This window comes from Drosophila busckii, chromosome X (genome assembly GCF_011750605.1).
Source record: "Drosophila busckii strain San Diego stock center, stock number 13000-0081.31 chromosome X, ASM1175060v1, whole genome shotgun sequence".
Taxonomy (NCBI): Eukaryota; Metazoa; Arthropoda; class Insecta; order Diptera; family Drosophilidae; genus Drosophila; species Drosophila busckii.
In genome coordinates, this window is record NC_046608.1 from 20,909,584 (window position 1) to 20,928,862 (window position 19,279).

At 47.6% G+C, this 19,279-nt stretch overlaps 5 protein-coding genes across 7 annotated transcripts; 1 reads left to right on the plus strand and 4 right to left on the minus strand.

Moving 5' to 3' along the window:
- The first annotated feature begins 257 nt into the window (after window positions 1-257).
- LOC108605476 (ceramide synthase) lies at window positions 258-18,037 on the plus strand. Of its 3 annotated transcripts, none has more exons than XM_017995165.1 (5): window positions 258-344; window positions 2,189-2,718; window positions 15,597-16,059; window positions 16,130-16,459; window positions 16,536-18,037. In XM_017995165.1, the coding sequence occupies exons 2-5, from the start codon at window positions 2,339-2,341 to the stop codon at window positions 16,638-16,640; spliced, it is 1,278 nt and encodes a 425-aa protein (XP_017850654.1). In that variant the 5' UTR covers window positions 258-344; window positions 2,189-2,338; the 3' UTR covers window positions 16,641-18,037. The 3 variants fall into 3 exon arrangements, with proteins under 3 accessions (XP_017850654.1, XP_017850655.1, XP_017850656.1); XM_017995166.1 differs by lacking the exon at window positions 258-344 and adding an exon at window positions 421-481; XM_017995167.1 differs by lacking the exon at window positions 258-344 and adding an exon at window positions 1,549-1,567.
- Window positions 4,459-7,051, minus strand: LOC108604914 (AF4/FMR2 family member 4). Its single transcript, XM_017994484.1, has 3 exons — window positions 7,016-7,051; window positions 5,032-6,953; window positions 4,459-4,791 (listed from the first exon to the last, which is right to left on the minus strand). Exons 2-3 carry the CDS (start codon window positions 6,943-6,945, stop codon window positions 4,459-4,461), a joined length of 2,247 nt encoding a protein of 748 aa, XP_017849973.1. The 5' UTR covers window positions 6,946-6,953; window positions 7,016-7,051.
- On the minus strand, window positions 8,666-9,891 carry LOC108605478. The gene has a single exon (XM_017995170.2). It carries the CDS (start codon window positions 9,803-9,805, stop codon window positions 8,816-8,818), a length of 990 nt encoding a protein of 329 aa, XP_017850659.1. The 5' UTR covers window positions 9,806-9,891; the 3' UTR covers window positions 8,666-8,815.
- On the minus strand, window positions 9,944-12,672 carry LOC108605471 (serine/arginine repetitive matrix protein 1). The gene is made up of 2 exons (XM_017995158.1): window positions 11,668-12,672; window positions 9,944-11,613 (listed from the first exon to the last, which is right to left on the minus strand). The coding sequence occupies exons 1-2, from the start codon at window positions 12,207-12,209 to the stop codon at window positions 9,990-9,992; spliced, it is 2,166 nt and encodes a 721-aa protein (XP_017850647.1). The 5' UTR covers window positions 12,210-12,672; the 3' UTR covers window positions 9,944-9,989.
- Window positions 18,038-18,352: 315 nt separating the features above from the next.
- LOC108605480 (DNA replication complex GINS protein PSF3) lies at window positions 18,353-19,250 on the minus strand. Its single transcript, XM_017995172.2, has 3 exons — window positions 19,045-19,250; window positions 18,597-18,991; window positions 18,353-18,535 (listed from the first exon to the last, which is right to left on the minus strand). Exons 1-3 carry the CDS (start codon window positions 19,136-19,138, stop codon window positions 18,386-18,388), a joined length of 639 nt encoding a protein of 212 aa, XP_017850661.1. The 5' UTR covers window positions 19,139-19,250; the 3' UTR covers window positions 18,353-18,385.
- Window positions 19,251-19,279: the final 29 nt, after the last annotated feature.

Here is a 19,279-nt window from a genome sequence, read left to right on the forward strand (position 1 = left end):
TTACTGATGATAGTATGAACTCGATTGGCTGTGCTCGATTGCTAGCCGACTCGATATTTCTGTTAAGAATCTGCTCGATTAATGTTTGCTTACTTGAAACCTTATAGACAAGGACGGTAGTATATCAAATTCAGCTTAAACTGTTGATAAGTATGGTATTTAATTTTAGAATTAAATGCTCATGTAAAGAGATGTGCCAATTTTTAAATCATGTACTCTTGAAGCTGAGCGCACCTAACAGCTGTTATCGCGCTGTTAGCATAACATAGAAAATAAAAATTGTTGTTTATTTAATGTATAGGGAGCGTGGTCGGACGTGTTGATATTGTTGAAATCTAACCTGGGTCAGTTCCAAAGTCGACGCGGCTTAATAGCAAAAATATAAATTAAGTTTTGTTTTAATCTTTTTTTCAAAGTGCTGTGTGTGCTAAAGTGATAACCCAATAAAATAATATTGCCAATTGCATTGCCAACGATGCCGGTAATGCAGCGCTTGCATACATGCAAGCAAAAAGCTTGTTTTGTTACACTGTATGTGTGTGTGCATGAGTGTTAGTGTTGTGCACGCTAGATTAGATCATTTTATTGCCAGATAGTTAATGTTTATAATATAGTATGTACTAAGCAATTAAAAGAAACTGCTTAAATTTGACGTAGTTAACAATTGCATAATCAATAAATGTGTTTGTGTGAGTGAGAAATGCGTTTATAGCTGCTGCTGCGGCTGTGTCGTCAAGAAGGGCAGCGCGGCAATTGAGATTGGGACGCTTAATTAATTCAAAAGAGAGATATTGTTCTGCTTTGTATTCCAACACAAAAAAGTATAACATATAACTGAAACAAATGTATACATACATACTGTGTACATTTGATTTTAATACATACATATGTATGTCCCATTGTGTGTCGGCAGCTGAGTGCGCGCGCGTCATCTGGTTGCTGTGTGAGAGAATGTGGGTGGACTCTATGAAAGTGACACAAAAACTTATAAATAAAAAGTAAACACTATAATTGATTGCCTGATGATAGCGTCGATCTGCTAAAGCTAAATTGTAAATTGCTTCCATCGCAGTTTGTAGCTTTTGTTATTGGTATTGTGCGCGCGCGCAACAGTTCGGCTTTAAATTGTTAACTGCAACAAAAAATAAATGTCATATGTATGTATGCATGTGTATAAAAACAAACATACTTTATATGTACATACATATGTACATGCATATATTTGGGCACTGTTATGTGCTTGACCTACATTTAAAAAAGCTTTATTAAGCACATAAAAGCGTGGTGGGTGCAAGAGAGTTGCATCCACTGAGAAAGAGAGATAGGTTGAGATAGAGAGACAGCGCATTCTCATAAGCGCACACACACACACACACACACACACGTGCATATTGCGCATTTCAATTGGCATTTGAATTTTGCACCCAGCTTGCATGCCTGTGCATGTATACATACATACACATATACATGCATACGCATGCACTTGCCTCTGTGTGTGTTCTACTGTAATATTTACCACTGGCAAAGTGCATAACATAACAGTGCTTGTTGACAGTCTGCCCACAACGTAAGCATGCCTGCTCCAAATTGTTTTTATATAAACAATAAAGAAATAGTAAAAATTCATGCATGTGATTGTGATAAAAAATAAAAGCCGCCAAGTGGCAATTATTCACACCGTAGATTAAGATAAGATACCACTGTGTCTTATTAGTTGCACTTGAAACAACAACAGCATCAATTGACCAAGTGTCCAAAGAGTAATATGTAAATTGAAATTTATGTGGCCTCGGCACAACGTAATAGCGTCAAGCGGGTCGCAGCTGATAATGATAATTGGGTGATAATAAGGCAAAAAGATTGAGTTCCGCTTCGGTGACTGATAAGCTCTATATACCCAGACAGACACTCTCTTCTCTCTCTCGCTCTCTTTTCTTTTTTCTTGTCACATTGTTGTTGTTAACTTTTGAGTATAGCATGCAACAGGCGCGTTTTTTTTTTTTTTCAACTACTATACACACAATTCTAATTGTAGCTACTTATACAACAGTTTAGCTTATTAGTTTTATAGCGGGAGGAAAACAGGGAGAACTCAGCAGAACTTATAAATTATTGAAATTAAAAATGAAAAGCCGCATTTATAATAAAAGTAATACTAATCGACGAGCGTGACCTTTTCATCTTTCAGCTGCACAAAATGAAGCTTGAACCCATCTAAGCGCCGATTTCAACTCTAATACACACCAACAATCTAACACCTTCCGACGACGGGGGCAAGTCAGGGCACGATTCCAGCATACAGCCTAAACTACCCTTTCCCTTGCAAGTCCAATCAGACATGCAACAGCAACGACGCAACGGCGACTGCCAGCCCCTGCTGGCCAATGGAGCTGCAACAACAGCAAAAGCCACAACAACAACAACAACAGCAGCAGCAAAGGCAGCTCCAAATTCATTGTCGGCACGTTGCGGATGTTACTTTTCGCTAGCTTGTTCTATAGGCTCAATGAGCTTGGCCTGCGGCAGCTTGTGGCAAATACCGAATACCACCGATCGCATCACATTGCAACGTGGACTCTTCCTCACATCGCTGGGCTTCATCTACTTTATATCGCTGACAGACTTTTGCAACAAATACCTGCTGGAAACAGCCAGAGGACAACACTTTCGACGCAAATATCGTCTCATGGTATCCGATGTACTTGAAATAACGAACAAGTGAGTACATACTATATACTATATATGCAATTGAATTGTGTGTGCTACAGTTGCCATTAAGACTTGACTGTGCGCATTGGCTTATATCCAAAAGCTTGGCCTTTTTTTTATCAAATATTTATGGACTCATAAAATCACATTATCTTTGGTACATATTATTGTCGACAGCCAATTAGTATGTAGTACTTGTCGATGTAATCGACGTCGATTGAAAACTGGTTCAGCGGCCTTTCTCTGTCTCTCGTTTCTCCTTAGTACTCTCGTCTAGTGTTAATTAAACTGTGTGCTCAATTGTTTGGCGTATGCAGACACCCTGCTCCACCCTAACGCCATATCTATAGATATTATTGTCTGTACATTGAGCTATGGCAAAAAGCACTTAACTGCTGAGCACCGGTCTGTTTACGTAATTATTCAGATATATATTTTATTAATGCGATGCCATTCCCATTAACGTGAAGTCTTTAATTTATGTTAGCCATTCCAAAAGGATTATAATGCAATGTATGCATTATGCATTAAGTTATACCTGAAGTATTATATAGACTGTATAAAGGCATTGCTAGACAAACCGCTAAACAATAGGCAATTCAACTAATTTAGGCAGCGCGTATGTTGTCATAGATAAGCGACACACTATGTGGCAGGCATTAAAAACAAATGTGCGACCACTCATAAAGAAATAAGCCCTATAGTATAACTATTGCGCATATAGTATAGCACATGCTGAATATGTATAATATAAAAATGTGTGTGTGTGTGAGTGTGTATGTGTTTAGTTCTATTGACTAACGAGGCAATTTGTGAATGCCGCGTGGCTAAACTTGCACCTTGACCAGCCTTGACTTTCAACATACGTCTTTATTAGACACTTGTGTGCATGAGGCAGTTCGCTTTTATTATTAAAAATACTGTATTATTGATACTACTTTGAGGCGACCTAGTCGACCAATATCAATAGTTAGCACAATTGACTTTGATTGTTGGAAATGCAAAACAAACAAGAAAACTGAACTTTTTGCACACTATGAAGCGTAGTTAACGTGCCTAAGGGCACCAAGTCCATGGGCAATGTTCAAGGGGAGCGCAAATAATTGAGATTGGCCTTTTCGATATGCTCCAATTTCTAGAGTCAAGGTTGGCCAGTTATAATGAAAGTGATTGCTGCTAGTAAATCACCTACTCGTTGCTGCTAACTAAATTATATATTGATTCCCTGCAGAACAAAGACATAGTTGGAATATAGTTCATAGTTGTTTCATTTTGTTCTCTTCTTTAATTCTGTCCTGTAGTCTATATACATAATTTAGTAGAAATATCGTGATTGCTATAATGTGTCTAGGCTTGCCCAAATAAGTGCTGAATAAAACACCTATGCACTATAATTAATGAAGCTGACGATGGCAGCGCTAAGCCGCACCCTTAGTATTAAATTGGCTTTTGTGGCAAGCATTGACGTCATCGCATCTCCAGTCCGTTCGCCCGTCCTGCTCCTGGCCTTTTGTTGGGGTCAAGGCTAAGCTGCTGGCCAGGCGCCCATAGCAATGACTTCATTCATTCGAATCAAATAACATAACCGTTCGTTATGGCTAATTTATATTTAAAGTTTCACCAAAATATTTACATTCGCGAAGAAGAAGAGATTAATAAATAAGTAAACATGTCCTATGAAAGTGAAAGAGAATAGTTTTTTTTTTTTTTTGTTTTTTTTTTTCATGTTTGCATTTGAGCGTGTGTTGTTCAATGCTTCTTGCCGCGAGCCTTGGACTTGCGCTTCTTCTTGCTGCTTTTGCAGGATGTGGAGCGTGGCTTTTTGGCCAGCATGGAATAGATGTGGGCGCGGCTGAAGCTCATGCAGCTATTGCTTAAGCCAGGCTCCAATTTAAAGTTTACCGCTTTGCTGCGTTGACTTAGCTGTGTCTCTACATCCTCGTACGTTACTGCAGCAATGGCGGGCGGGTCCGAGGTGGGCGAAGCTTGTGGTGTCGTCTCAGCGCCACCAGCACACACGCGTATGGGTGTGTGATAGCAAATGTTAAGGCCATCGGCCACATTCAGGCGTGTGACGTTGGGCTTGAAGTCAATTAGTTGTGGACGTGGCGCCAGCTGTTGCTCCTGTGCCAGCAGCTGTTGCTGTTGCTCTTGTATAAGCTGATGTTGCTCTTGCAGCTGTTGTGTCATTTGCTGCACAAGAAGTTGTTGCTCCTGCTGCTGCTTTTGCTGCTGATGGTGTTGCAGCTCTTCTTGCTGCTGCTGCGGCTGCTGCTGCTGCTGCTGCTGTTGTTGTTGTTGATGATGATGATTATGTTGCTTTTGCTTGTTGGTGTAGGTAGTCAGCAATTGTGGCTGCTGCTGTTGCTGCTGCTGCTGCTGCTGTTGCTGTTGCTGTGGAAGGCTATGCTTATAGAGTTGCTTTATCAAAGGCAGATATTTAGCATCTACTAGCAAGGGCGGCGGTGTGTAATCAGTTTCCTGCTCTGTATGGAGCTCCACAGATGGCTGTTGCTGCTGCTCTTCAGCTGCTGCTGCTGCTTCTGCTTCTGTTTCTGTGTGCTGCAGCGATTGGCTGTCCGACTGTTCCTCCACCATTTGCTCTGCTTCCAGTTGTTGCTGCTGCTTCTTTTTGCCACGTCGCGTTTGCCGCGTGCCATTTGTGTTGTTCAGACGCCGCACCATGGGTCGATAGAGGTACCGCACTTGCAACGCCTTGCGTCCCCGCGCTACGGGTGTTTCCACAAAGTTCTGATAGCTCACATCAATGCCATCCTCAATGGTTGTGGGCACTTTATGTTGTTGCACGCGCACAATTTTGGGTGCACCAGCAACTGCTGCTGCCCTGATTGCCGTTGCACCTGCGCTTGCCCCATTGCTAGTGGTCGCTGCTGTGCGCTTAACATCAATTGTTGCTGCTCGTGGCGCTGCGACTGGCAGTTTTTGCTGCAGCTTCACTGACTGCTGCTGCTGCTGCTTCATTGGCGGCGGCTGCTGCTGCTGTTCTTGCTGTTGCTGCTGCTGTGGACGTTGACGTTGTGGTGAGCTTGGTGCATGTTTGGGCGCTGATTGCTTAACAGGCGGCATAACTTTATCTGCTTTAACTTTTGCTCCAACTGCTATTGTTGCTGTTGCTGCTGCTGCTGCTGTTGTCTCTGGGACAATTTGTATAACAGTTGATGTAAGCTTCAGCGACTTATTGCCGCCCACATGCTGCTTAATGGGCGTGTCGTACGCATAACCCATAGACCACAGGCCGCTGCTGCTGTTTGTCAACGTCGTATGATAATCGCTGTGACTGCTGCTTTGGCTGTCCGGCGTGCGCTGGGTGCAACGAGCCGCACTGCACGTTGCACTGTTGTCGGCGGACGCCGTTCCCAATACGTCGTCCGCCTGCAACAGCGACGTCTTTGGGGCAGGTTGCTGCGGCTGCGGCTGCGGCTGCTGCTGCTGCTGCTGCTGCTGCGGTTTTTGTTGTTGCTCCTGCTGCTGTTGCTGCTGCTGTGATCGGCCACATATCTTGGCAACTGCAGGGGAAGAGATTTTTTCACGCAACGTCGCTACTGTCCGTTTGCCCTGACTCAACCTGCTCTTGCTGCTCTGGTTGCTGGTGCTGGTGCTGCTGGTGCCATCCTCAGAGCTGTCTGTGGCCTCGCTAGTCTCGCTGCACTGCTTAAAGTTTCGCTGCGGCAGCAGCAACCATTTGGTAACTGGCACGCCAGCCACAGCAGCGCGTCGCCTCCGATAATTGCTCAGCAATGGCTTCGCCACCAGATCCAGTTGCTGCCGCTCCTTGTTGCCGCCTTTGCCAGCGGGCGACGTGGGCAGCTGCAGTGCTGTTGTCCTGTTCCCGCCACGTGTGTTGCCGCCACGCATTCGTTGTGCTGCTGGCAGCAACATGCGCCTTGTGGCCGCGCTATCCAAAGCTGGCGTCGTTCTTTGCAACACTCGCTTGTTGTTGTTGTTGCTGTTGTTGTTGCGATTGCGCGTTGCCTCTTCGTTCGCTCTTAACGTTCGTCGCTGCTGCTGCTGATGCTGCTGCTTGCCATTCGCTTGCGTGTCCGCTTGATGCTTCTGCTGCTGCTGCTGCTGACGAAGTTGCGCTGTGTAGCGTGCACGCGCAGCTGCCACTGCGACGCTGGCGCCCTCGCCGGCGCCCAACGTCATGTGGCCGTAGTAAAGATTGTTGCCGACACCGCGTGTGCCGGCAAAGAATTTTGACATTTCCAAAGACATTCGATTTGCTTAAAGGCAGGGACAGTATCAGAGAGAGAGGGAGAGAGAGACAGAGAGAAAATGTTCTTACCTGATGTTCTGATGTATTTTTGGCTTTTTTTTTTTGCGGCCACGTCTTTCTAAAGGTATATGTTTTATTTTTTATTAATGTTTGTTTTTGTTTTTTTTTTTTTTTTGTGCTTTTTTTACATATTTCCGAAAGCATGCAGACAAATTATAGCCTCTGACTGAAGTATCAATGATTACTGAGATTACTTCAAAAGATTTCAAATGTAGGCAGTGAGTGATAAAAAATTGAATAAAGGCAGAGAATACTTGTTCAGCCAAAAGAGAGAGAGAGGTAGAGATATCGGCTATAAATTTAGAGAGAAAGCTAGAATGAGCGAGTAGAGAGAAAGAGAGAGAGATATAAATGTTGACCATAAGTTTATTTGTTGGCTAATAAGTTGTTGTGCAGCAGGCGGCAGCTCAGTGGTCAGTGGTCAGTGGAACGCCGCAGCACGAGCAGCAAGTGTTGCAGCTGCTGCAAGAACTGTCGCAGCTGCTGCGAGTCGCAGAGCAGAGACGGATTTTGCAGCAGGAGACGCAGACGTGCAACTTGCGTGCAGTTGAAGCTCTGACCTTGCAGCCACTCTTGCTGTGCTGCATGCCTCAGTGGCAGCACATGATCGAGCAGCAGCTGCAGGCAGCGACGCTGCTGCAAGTCCAGCGGCTGCTCCACGGGCTTGGCCAGCAGCTCCTGCAGCTCCTGCTGCACAGTCTGCGGCAGTTGCAGCGTCGTCATCGTCGACAGCTGCTGCAGACTGGCCGCATGACGCGTGAGGCGCTGCAGACGCTGCTGCTGCGCCACAGACAGAGGCGAGTAGCAGCGCTGCAAGTGCAGCAGCAACTGCTGCAACTGAGCCGCATTTAGTTGGCCCAGAAACTTCAGACACTCGCTCTCAGCCAGACTGCACATGTGTCGAAAGCAGGCATCGAGCAGGCGACGCGCCTGTGGCAGTGGCCGCCGCGAGCGCAGCTGCAACAGGCGCTGCAACAGTTGCACATCCTGCCCGCAGTGCAGATTGTAGCGACGATGCGGCAGCTCTGCTGTCAGTCGGCGATAGAAGGTCAGCTGCAGCGCTGGCGGCAGCAGCGGTTGCAACTGCTGCAGCTGCTGCACGTCCAGCAGGCCACATAGAAAGCTTGCCTCCAAGTGTGGCTCCAATTGGGCAGCCGTCAGCTCGGACAAACGATCCACATGCTGCTGCATCTGCAACTGCTGCAGCTCGTTGTAGGTGCGCTTCGGTTGCAGCAACGCGCGCAGCTGGATCAGCACACTTTCCACATCCACAATCGGGCGCTGCCACGCCCCCTTGCCAGCGCCGTAGAAGTCAATGCCATAGCACTGGTTCTGCCAATGACTGGACGCCATGTGGCGTTCCATATAGCAGCGCAATGTCTGCGGCAGCGACGGCCTGAGCTTCGCCTGCCACAAGGCGGCGTTGCATGCAGCGTTGCCCTGCCACTTGGGCAGTAGCTGGCCAACGTTCCATGCCTCATGCTCTTTGCTTTGCTTTCTCGCTTTGTACATTTCTGCAGTTGTCCGAATTTCATTCTCGCCAGCTGCACTGACATTTGCTTCAATTTTGAATAAATTTTTGAATTGAAAGTCGGAGCGACACAGAGAGACAGAGAGAGAGGTAGAGAAGAGGATGTTGGGAATTTGATCTTGTTTGGGTATTAATTTGATTTATTGATTAATTAAAGCCGCTTGCAGAACAAAATTTTGAATCGAACAACAACAAAATCTTGTACTGTGCTCAATTTGTAGGCGACATAGAGGAGGGCCTCAGTACTACGTAATCTCTAGTGTGGGCGTTACGTTACGTTATGCACTGCCCGCCTCAATGCGCTCGCGTAGCCGCGCCAACTCAGCCTGGTGCTGTTGCTGCTGCTGCTGCGAGGAGCTGCGGCGCGACTTTTGCGATTTACTTGATGTCTTGGAGCTATTGCGACGCGAGGGATTGTTGGAGTACTGCTTGGACGTCTTGCCGGGCACCGGCGTGCTCTGTTCGGTCCTCCGCATGCAAAACTGTTGATTCAACAGCGTCTGACGCGCCGAGACGACATCCTCGGTGGGCGCATGGCTCAGCTTGCGCGCCTTGTACTTGTGCTGGCGATGGCGCTGGCGCAGCCTGTGGATCTTCATCTTGTCAATGGTGGTCACCTGGCGATAGAGCCGGCAGATCTGCGCACACTGGCGCGCATTGTAGAAGTTGCGTGCGAGCTGCTCCTGGTTGTGAATGCTGCAGACCAACTGCTTCAAGTCCACGCCGGCCAGGGCCTCCAGCAGCAGCTGCAGATTGACAGGGCAGTGCGCATGGTCACGCAAGCGTTCCAGCATGCGCATCAGGTAGGCGCGCTGATCCAAGGTGATCACCTCGTTCAGGAATATCAGACGCACAACCTTCAGTGTATTGTTGCAGTCCAGCGGGTCAATGGGCTGCCCACAGCGATCGTACATGCTGTCGTATATCTCCAGGTCGTTCAGCTCCGTGTAGGGCGCCAGCACATGCTGCATCACATCCCAGTTGTGGTCGCGTGTGAATCGCCGCAGCGGACACTCCCGCTGATGCGCCAGCCTGAAGAGCGTGGACAGCATAAACGGCACGCTGCAGCGGAAGAGGCAGCTGAGCGCCTCGACGATGTGACGATTGCGTCGACAGTCGCACTCGCACTCGTGCTGCTCGCGGGTCTGGCAGACGCCGCAGTCGCGATGCGAGCAGCGCTGGAACCACAGATAGTCATCCGCACAGCTCAACTTCTCCAGCGTCTGCTTGTTGCAGCAGCGTGGCGCGTAGCAGCAGCTCATGCACATGTTTCCTCAAATTTTGTTGTTGTCGATTGAATGGGCCTAAATGTTTTTAATTTCGACGCGTTTGATAGAGCACAATGCCTACTTGGGTTCCAAAACCTAAGGGTTCTAAGGGTCCTTGGGGGTGCAATCAAAGCCAAATACACAGAAAAAACTTTTAATTTGAATCGTGAGAGTGAGAAAGTGTCTACCGCTGTTGCTGCTGCTGCAGCTGCTCAGGCCATTGGGTGGACAGACAGCGCTCGAGCAGCAAGCCACTGTGGCTGGGCGGTATGATCAGCGGTATCGGTTCCGGCTCAGCCTCCGACTGCGACTGCGACTGCGACGGCTGGCGTCTGGGACTAGAGCAGGTGTACGGATCCGGCAGACGCTGTGTGCAGTGCCGCAAGCGTTGCGCCTGGCTGAGGAGCAGATCCAAGGCGGCGGTGGCAGCGGTGGCGGCTCTGACGCTCGCATTGCGTTGCTTGGCATAAGGTGGGCAAGTGGTGCCGGCCGTGGAGCGTGCGGGTGGTTGCTGCGGCAATATGTGCCGCGGAGTGCGATGATAACTATGCAGGTCCAAATCGGAGACCAGCGTGACGGGCGGCGGTTGCACTGGACGCTTGCGTGTGGCATAAGCGCCGCGTGGCACCAACAGCGGCGTGGGTTCGCTCAACTGATTGTAGCTGTAGCTGTTGTTGTCGTAGTTGTTGTGGGTGCTGCTGCTGCTGGTGCTAGGCAGCGCAAAAAGCGAGGGCTGCTGACAGCGTGCGGCATGCGGCATGGGTCGTGCTGCTGGTGATTGTTGGAAGTGGAAGCTATGCGGCTGCTGGTGCTGGCAAGCGGGCAGGGGACTGGAATTTCGTGGGGCGTTGGATTTGAACAAAGAGCGCACATCGGTTTTGAAATTGACGCGCCGACTCTCGCTCCACGGCTTGCTAAACTGTTTGGCGGGGGTTTTGAGTATGGAGCAGGGCATGGGCGCTGTCTGCAGGTTCGGCGACCAGCGTGGACTCCCTTCATCCGACTTGTCATCAAAGTCAAACAAATGCGCCCTCTGTCGTCCCTGTCGCTGCCCCCCGTGTAAATTGCTGGTCGAGCTACAGGGCGTGGCATAGCCTCGCATCTCCTCATGCTGCCGCTGCACATCGCAACCGGAACGCGAACGTTTGCTTGTGTTCACTAGTGTTGGCTCCGCCAGTTGTGGCTGCTGCTGCAGCTGCAGCAGGTTGAGCCAGCGCTGCGCGTGCGCCAATTGCTTTGACAATACCAATTTAGTCTGCCGCTGCGGCGGCGGTCGACGCGTGCGCAGTCCGGACTGGGGCTTCGACAGCGGCGGCTGCCACGGCGGCTTCTTTGTCTTGACGGTGGCAGCGCGCCGGCGAATCAAGCGCTCGTTGAGCTGCGGCTGGCGCAGAAACAAGGACGGCAGCAGTCCCAGATTGGTCCGTTTCGGCAGCAGCAGGGACGGGGGATTCTGGTAACGCGTCATAGCCGACAGTCGCTCCTGTTGACGCGTCTCCAGGCTCTCCTCAGAGCAGCCTGGCGTCAGCTGATAGCTGCTTGTGGCATTTGTGGCACTTGTGGCAGGCTGCATGCGTATGGATGAGAGCTTTAGTGGCTTACTGCCAGATGGACGATCGTCTGACTGACGCATTGCACCCATTGCGTGTGTCTCTGCTCTGGATTCGAAGGAGGTTCCATCAAACGAATTCGCTGGCGTTCGGCTTGCTGATAGGTCTGAGGTAGAAGCTCCTAGAGGTGGCGGCGGCTGTTCAGGAAAGCGTTGTACAGGTGGTGGTGGTGGTGGAGGTGGTGGCGACAATCGTGATCTATAAATCGGAAGTTTGATCAGAAAATATATAGAGGATAGACTGATTACTCACCTGCTCCAACTAATGCTCGAGTTAGTTAGCAAACTCGGCTCAAATTCCTTTGAGTTGTCATCAGAGTACTCTGGCTCTGCCACTCTGCGTCTCTCTGGCGTTATCTTGGGATAAACGAGACTCTCTGCGCTCCGCGCTCTCAATCGGTATTTCCTTGGTTGTGGTGGTGTCTGTGGCGGTGGTTGAGACCGAGGCTGGCGAATAGCTTCGCTCTGCACCGACCACTGCTCGCTGTTGATGGAGCTGCCACTCAAGATAGATTGATAGCTTACGCTATGCACGTCGCTTGGACCGGGTGTGGTTGCCACAAAGCGTCGCTGAGCTTTGAGTGGACTTGATGCTGGACTTGGAGTTCGCGTTGGACTCGGACTGCGACTGCGACGTGATTTCGGTGTTGATTTTGTTGGAGTTGGCGACTTGCTGCGTCGCGACCCACCTGTTGGGCAGTTGCTGCCGCTCTGGCGCTTGGCAGTGGCAGCACGACGACGCTTGCTGCTGCTCTCTGGTGTTGCTGCTGTTGTGGTTGCTGTGGTCGGTTTCATTATTTTTTCTGTAGTTTTACTTTTTGTTGGCTTTGTGGTTTTGTTGTTATTGCTGCTTGGTTTGTGGCGCTTGCGAGCAACCACACGCAACAGCTGCTGATATTCCTGGGCGGCGCTAAAGTTGCGTCTGCAGTTGAGACGTGGTAGACGTGGCAGCAACAATGAAGCTGTCTGCGGCAGTTGCAAGTCGCTTTGCCTCGTTTCAGGCGCTGGTCGCAAGGTGGCATCGCTGCTGGCGTTTTGCGCCGACACTAGCGTCGAGGTGCTTCCGCTCCTCTCAGCTGTGGGCGTGGCAGCGGCAACGAATAGTTGGGGCTTCAGCTGTTCTCGCTGCGACTTCGATAGCGACTTCGTCTGTTGCTGTTCCTGTTGTTTAGGCTTTGAATGCGATAGTTGCTGTTGTTGTTGTCGTTGTGGCTGCTGTCGTTGCGGCTGTTCTTGTTGCTGCTGTCGTTGTTGCTGCTGCTGCTGTTGCTCTTGTTGATGTTGCTGTTCTTGTTGTTTATGTTGTGACTGCGATAGTTGCTGCTGTCGTTGCTCTTGTTGGTGTTCCTGTTCTTGTTGTTGCTGCCGTTGCTGTCGTTGTTGCTGCTGTTGTTGTTCTTGTTGATGTTCTTGTTGTTTATGTTGTGACTGCGATAGTTGCTGCTGTCGATGCTGCTGTTGGTATTGCTGTTCTTGTTGTTGCTGCTGTTGTTGTTGTTGTTTATGCTGTGACTGCGATAGTTGCTGATTTCGTTGCTGTTGCGTTTCTTGTTGTTGCTGTTGATGTTGTCGTTGCTGTTCTTGTTGTTGTTCCTTCGACTGCTGTCGTTGATGTTGCTGCTCGCCTGCCGCCCTCTCCAGCGTAGTGTCCGTCTCCGTCTCCGTAACTCCGTTTGCAGCATAACGTTCGGTATGCAAAGCTTTCTCACTGGCTTCGGCCTCAGTGTTTGGTTGCTTCCAGCAATGGCGCTTGGGCTGCCTGCTTAGCTTCAACTGTGAGTAAAGCTGGTCCTTGTAGGTACAGCGCACGCTGCCGCTTCCGTTGGGCGTATGACGACCGCTCAGACCGTACAGCAAGTGGCGTCCAGGATGAAGCGCTCGCTTGCAAAGGCAAGCTAAGCCGCCCAGTATGCCCTTGCGCTTGTGTGTGGCAGAGGTTGAGGTCATGGTGGACACCGCTTGTGGCCCATAGGTGACTGCACCGAAGTCCCTATAAGGGGAATGCGGACAGTGTTTGGCTGCAGCTGCTGATGACTCGTAGCAGGGCCTGCGATAGGGGCAAGTCGATTCGTTGCAACTGGAGCTGTCCAAATGCTCGCTATAAGCTTGATCATCGGACTGCAGCTGGCTGAGCTGCGATTGAGCCTCTTGTATTTGATTTTCTGATCGAAACATGAGCTGTTGGGGTCGCTCTTGCTGCTGCTGCTGTTGCAATTGTTGCTGCTGTGATTGCCTCAGTTTTGATTGCTGGTAACTTTGCTGTTGCTGCTGCTGCTGATAATTCTGTTGCTGTTGCTGCTGCTGATAATTCTGTTGCTGCTGCTGCTGCTGATATTTCTGTTGCTGCTGCTGCTGATATTGCTCTGATGTCGGTTGCTGATGTGATGCCAACAAATCCGCTTGTCCATCCGACTGCTCTCCCTGGGCGTATCTCTGCAACTGCAACTGCTCATCTGTCTGCTCGTCGCATGACGCTGCTGCTGCTGCTTCTGCGGCTGCTGCTGCTGATGCATCTTCCGATGCCTTTGCCGCTGCCCTTGCCGCCGCCTGCTGCTCTGCTGCCACCTTGGCATCATGTTGCTGCTGCTCCTGCTGCTGATGCTGCCAGGCTAACGACTGATCACCCAAGCATTGCTCATCCACAGCACAAACGGCTGGCGCCTGTTCAGCTTCGCAGTCACAGCAGGGCATGGTGCGATTCCAATATTTGAGGGGCATGCCATACAGTGGACAACGCTTGCTCATGTCCTCCTCGTAGTTCTGCAGCAGCTCAAAGAACTCGGACGAGATGTGTTTGAAGCAGGACGGCTCGAGTCGCCGCTGCGGCGCTGCGCTGAGTTCGTACTTGCAGCGCAGACGCTGCGGCCGCGACTCAGTCCGTCGCGCAGCCAAACACTCCTCGGCCATGGGCTGCCCATCAGCCTGGAAAATGCAACCACAAGAGCTACGAGGGCGCGGGCGCATGCAAACGCAATTGCGCCGACGATAAAGCGGTCCGCAAGGCAGGATACATGGCTGAGCCTGTGCGCCGGCTTTCAAGCGTCTGACGCTCGTTCGGCTTGTGGCAGCTGTGATTTTCGGCATGTAGTGCGTCCCATCAGCCAGGCAGCTGTGTGGTTTCTCTTTAAGCTGCTGCTCCTGTTGCTGCTGCTGTTGCTGTCTTGGCTTTGGCGGCCATTTGTTGGGATCGCTGCACTGGCAGCTTTTTAAGCCCAAGCGTTGTTGCAAGCGCTGACGTTCATGCCAAATGCGACGATGCTGCAACGCCAAGCAGCCACACACACGCTCTTGGCTGGGCCAACGTTGCTGGAGCTCCGCTTGCGTCCAATGGCAGCCGCAATTGCTGCCACAGCCACAGCTCAGTTTGCCGCAACTGCAACAGCGCGAGATTTCTGGGTCTGGCTCTAGCTCTGTCTCTGGATCTGGCTGCTGCTGCTGCAATTGCTGCACTTCCTCTTTGCTCACCGTGGCCAAGAAATTCTTCTGCTTGCGATACCATTCCGTGGCCAGATCCGGCAACAGCAAACGCTCCTGCCTTCGTCGCTCTCCCATCAACTGCTCGAACCACTGCAAGCTGACGGTGTTGCTGCCACGCCTCCCCAATGCTGGCATCGAGCGGCGAGGCATGCCACACGCCATGCGTGGGGGAAAGTTTCGCATGCTTTTTAGCAAATAACGCTCCTGGCAATTGAGTTGCGCCATGTTGACGCCAACGCCGACACTTTTGCAGCCGCAAAATTTGTTGCCAATGCGACAGGCATTGCTGCCACTGCTGCAGTACATGGACTTCCTTTCTCTAGGATTGCAGCCGCTACTAGCACAGCATTGCGAGCTGCCCTCAGGGCTGAGGGCGCTCAGTTTGCGGCACAGTTTGCTTACTGCCAATTTGCCTGTGCCAAAGAAAAAGGTTCAAGTCGAAATCAAAAAGAAGTCAAAAGTTTGTTGTTGAAAAATTTCATTTAATTTATGGTAATTGAATGTGTGAATTTAAAACAAAATATTGAAGTTGAAACTTTTTTAAGGGTTAGTCTGATATCCACAATTTTTGTCTAGTCACTTCCTAATTATGATCGCCAATTATCAATTGATGTCTTTCGCCTTACAATTAAACTCAAAAGTTGATTGACGTTTGAGTCTTGCCTGTGAATAACTAACATATGTTTTCTCCTTTCCCTTTTACAGAATTGTTTCGGCCATCCAGGCCTCCTTTTCGTTTCTGGTTGGCCTCATTGTCTGCAAGTCCACCTGCAGCAAATCCTTTGTGTATGCCTCGCACTTTCTAATGGAGGCTTACGGCTGGTTCGGCACCGCCTACTTTATGTACGACATTTGGTCCATGTACAAGGTGCACACGCAAAAGATTGCCGACAAGCTGCATCTCCTGCGACTGACCAAGTCCAGGCAGGAGCAGCAGGCGCTGGCCGTGGGACATGGACGTGGCTATTACGAGAAGGCCAACGGCGGGGGCATGGGCAACAATAATGGCAGCGTGCCCAGCACCCCGGTTGAGTTTTGCGACTATGATGGCGGCACTGTCGAGATACCCAAGGATGGACGTTGGGACTTTCTGAAATATGTCATCACTCATCCGGTCATGATGATACACCATGTGTTTATTGGCACCTTTGGATTGCTGGTGGTAACAGTAAGTTGGCAACATAATAGGTTAACGAATCGGACATATACATAATATGCTTCTTTTTTTTTTTTTGCAGTATATACGCGGTGGTGGTCACTGCATCTACAGCTACATGTTCATGATGGAGTTCTCCACGCCTTTTGTGTCTCTGCGCAGTATTCTGAGCACCATGAAGCTGAAGGATTCGCGTGCATACATCGTCAACGGTCTGCTGATGTTGGCCACATTCTTTGTGTGCCGAGTCTGCATGTGGCCATACGTCATGTGGCGCTATAGCTTGGCCATTGATGCCACTTCCATGTGGGTGGCCATGTGTGGCTTGCCGCGAGGTTGCCTCATCAGCATTGCCATACTCTTTTTGCCGCAGCTCTATTGGTTCTATCTCATGGTCATGGGTGCACTTAAGGCATGTATCTCGGTCTCACTCACACACACTCACACACACATTAGTGCGCTCTTGCTCATTTCTATGTTTACTCCAGGTTTTCTTGCCGAAGAAGAATCAACGTCTGCGGTCCCCACCGCCAGCGCCGCCCTTGGTCACCGGGAACACGCCCACCGACAAGTTGAATGGCAACAACAACTAGTGCAAATTTGTTAAAGCTTTTTAAAGGCAGATGTGTATCTTACTGCTGCATAGTCTATATACAATAGAGCTATATCTAAAATCTGAAGCTATATAATTATAAAACGAAACACAATTTTTCTTTAGTGGCATGAGAGTTCCAGCCAGAAAACAAATTCTTGCTTATTGTTTAAAGCAACTAATCTTTATGTTTATATGCCGCGCAGCTAACTAAATTATTCAGTTACACACACACACACACACAGTTCTAAACTTTTTTATTTATTGTGTTTAAAACTTAAAGACATTCAACATGAAATAAAACAAACAAACTGTTGCTTATATACTAAAAGCAAATTTAATCAAAACGAATTCCATAAACTATTTAAATATGCTATACATAAATGTAAATGTCTAAATGCTTTAGCGCAACATATAGATTTCAAAAAGGTACAATTTTGGTGGATAAATATTATATATGTATATTATGTATGTATGTTAATTATGAACAGGACTTTAAAGCTAATATATTGTATTGGATTTATAAGAATATGTTGTTGCTATTGTACAAGGGATTTATAATTTTACTTTTTGAAACTATAGTTTATGGCATTCGTAGTCCTGTTTATAAAATGAAACAAAGAAATCTGTTATATGTTATAATGCATTTTCAAACCTTTTGTTTAAGAGTTAAGATAAAAACTCTAAGCTACCTTAGTTTCTTTCCGAAAACCCAAAGAAATTCTATTGAGCTTAACAAAAAACAAAATCATTTAAAATAAGCACAAATTGAGTTAACAAATGTTATATAATATTTAAACAAAACAAGCATGTATTGTGTGTAGCAAGGATATGCAACAATTACAGTTAAAGAAGAGAAAATATCTGTTGATTGTATTGTAACTTCCAGTTTCGTAAATTCGTTCACAATAATTTGAGTTGATATTACGATATCAATCAATTAATTTAGATATCTTTGGATATATATATGATGGCTTAGCTTTTGAAGGATGTCTCTCCTTTACACATAAACAACACAGATATTTTCTCTTATCTTATGCTGTCTAACAGCAAAGATTCACAGCAAATAGGTCTACCTAAGTAACTGAGCGGTATCGTTTTTGAACCAGAAACTATTGTATAAAATGGACGGTGGACTATGAAAAGTGACCGGAATCATTTAAGGACGAATGAATACCTGAACCGGACATAACTACTATAGTTCACGAGTCGATAAAGACCGACTGAAACTATTCATCAAATCTGAACTCTACTTCAAATTGTTGCCTTGTTGTAGGTGCGCTTATTGTTCCACAAAATATGCTCCTGGGGGTCAGGAGCATACAAATACATGTGTGTACGTATATGCTTATCGTAATGAATTTTACAAACAAAATCTAAACTATATATTATCTATATATATATAATTGTTATATGTATGTATGTCTACTTTATGTCTGACAGCAAGAAATTTAAATTTGAGTATGAAACGCTGCTGTTATATTTACAAAAATAGAATACTAAAAAGAATTATTAAAACATTTGTAAAAAGCTTTGTTTATCCTGCGGCTTACAATGGGCAATTGTTGCGACTTTCAATCCTTGTAATTAATTTGTAGTAATCCCTTTGTCTTTTAAGTTATTAACAATCACCGATTTTTTTTATGTATACTGTTAAACTAATGTTTTATGAAACAATTATTTTCTTTCTTTTAGATTTTTTTCAAGTTTATGTCTCTTTTCTTAATACAATAATTTTTAGATAAACTACAATGTAATGCGCTTACTGCTGGGTGATCCCCCGTCACCGCTTCCTTCATCTTCGCTACGATCGGCGCGTTTGCGTTTCTTCTGATGTTCCTGCACCAACTCTGATATGCAAATATTATTGCCACGCAGCTGCAGCCAGTTGACATACTGTAAATATTATATTTTATTGTCAAATTTAGATGTAAGCAGATGCAAAATATTTAAATACCAATGTGTTGGTGCGTACGCCAGCCTCATGAAGCTTCGACTCAATGTTGTCCAAGCGTTGCTCGGGCTTGCTCTGATCTCCATCATTCTTGGATATATCCAGCAAATGTCGCACTCGTTGTCGCAGTGTTTCGAATATTATGCGACCTATGACATGGTTGCGATCGTAGGGCGTTAGATAGCGTCCGAACTCATAGAAGTACGGATGCAGTCGACCTAGCTCAATGTGGGTGGTCTCCGCCTCGCAAACGGCTTTGTGTACGTTTTTATAAATCTCCGGCACAGCAATGGTAAAGTAAGAATTATTAACCTTTAGTTCTTTAATGTACCAGAGCGGCAAATTAATAGTTCGTCCTGGTTCCAAGTCCTCTGTTTCAGAGCCCGCGTCTAAGAAACCTGTTAATGGCCGTTTTGAGTGTTTTGTTAATATTTTGCATTATTTAAATTACCCATTCGCTGCAGGCGCGTATTAACTTTGCATTCGACCTTCTCTTGTGTTACAAATATATCCTCGATTGAATAATAGCTTGGAAAGTAATTCATTTTCAAAAGTAGTAATGTAAACAAAGTGCAGCAGCTGTTTTAACATAATGTTGGCGGCATTTTCAGCCCAGCGATTTGGAAGCAACTCTGCATTTCTGCTACCTATCGAGCAGCACTTATCGTAGCCGCATGATTTCATTG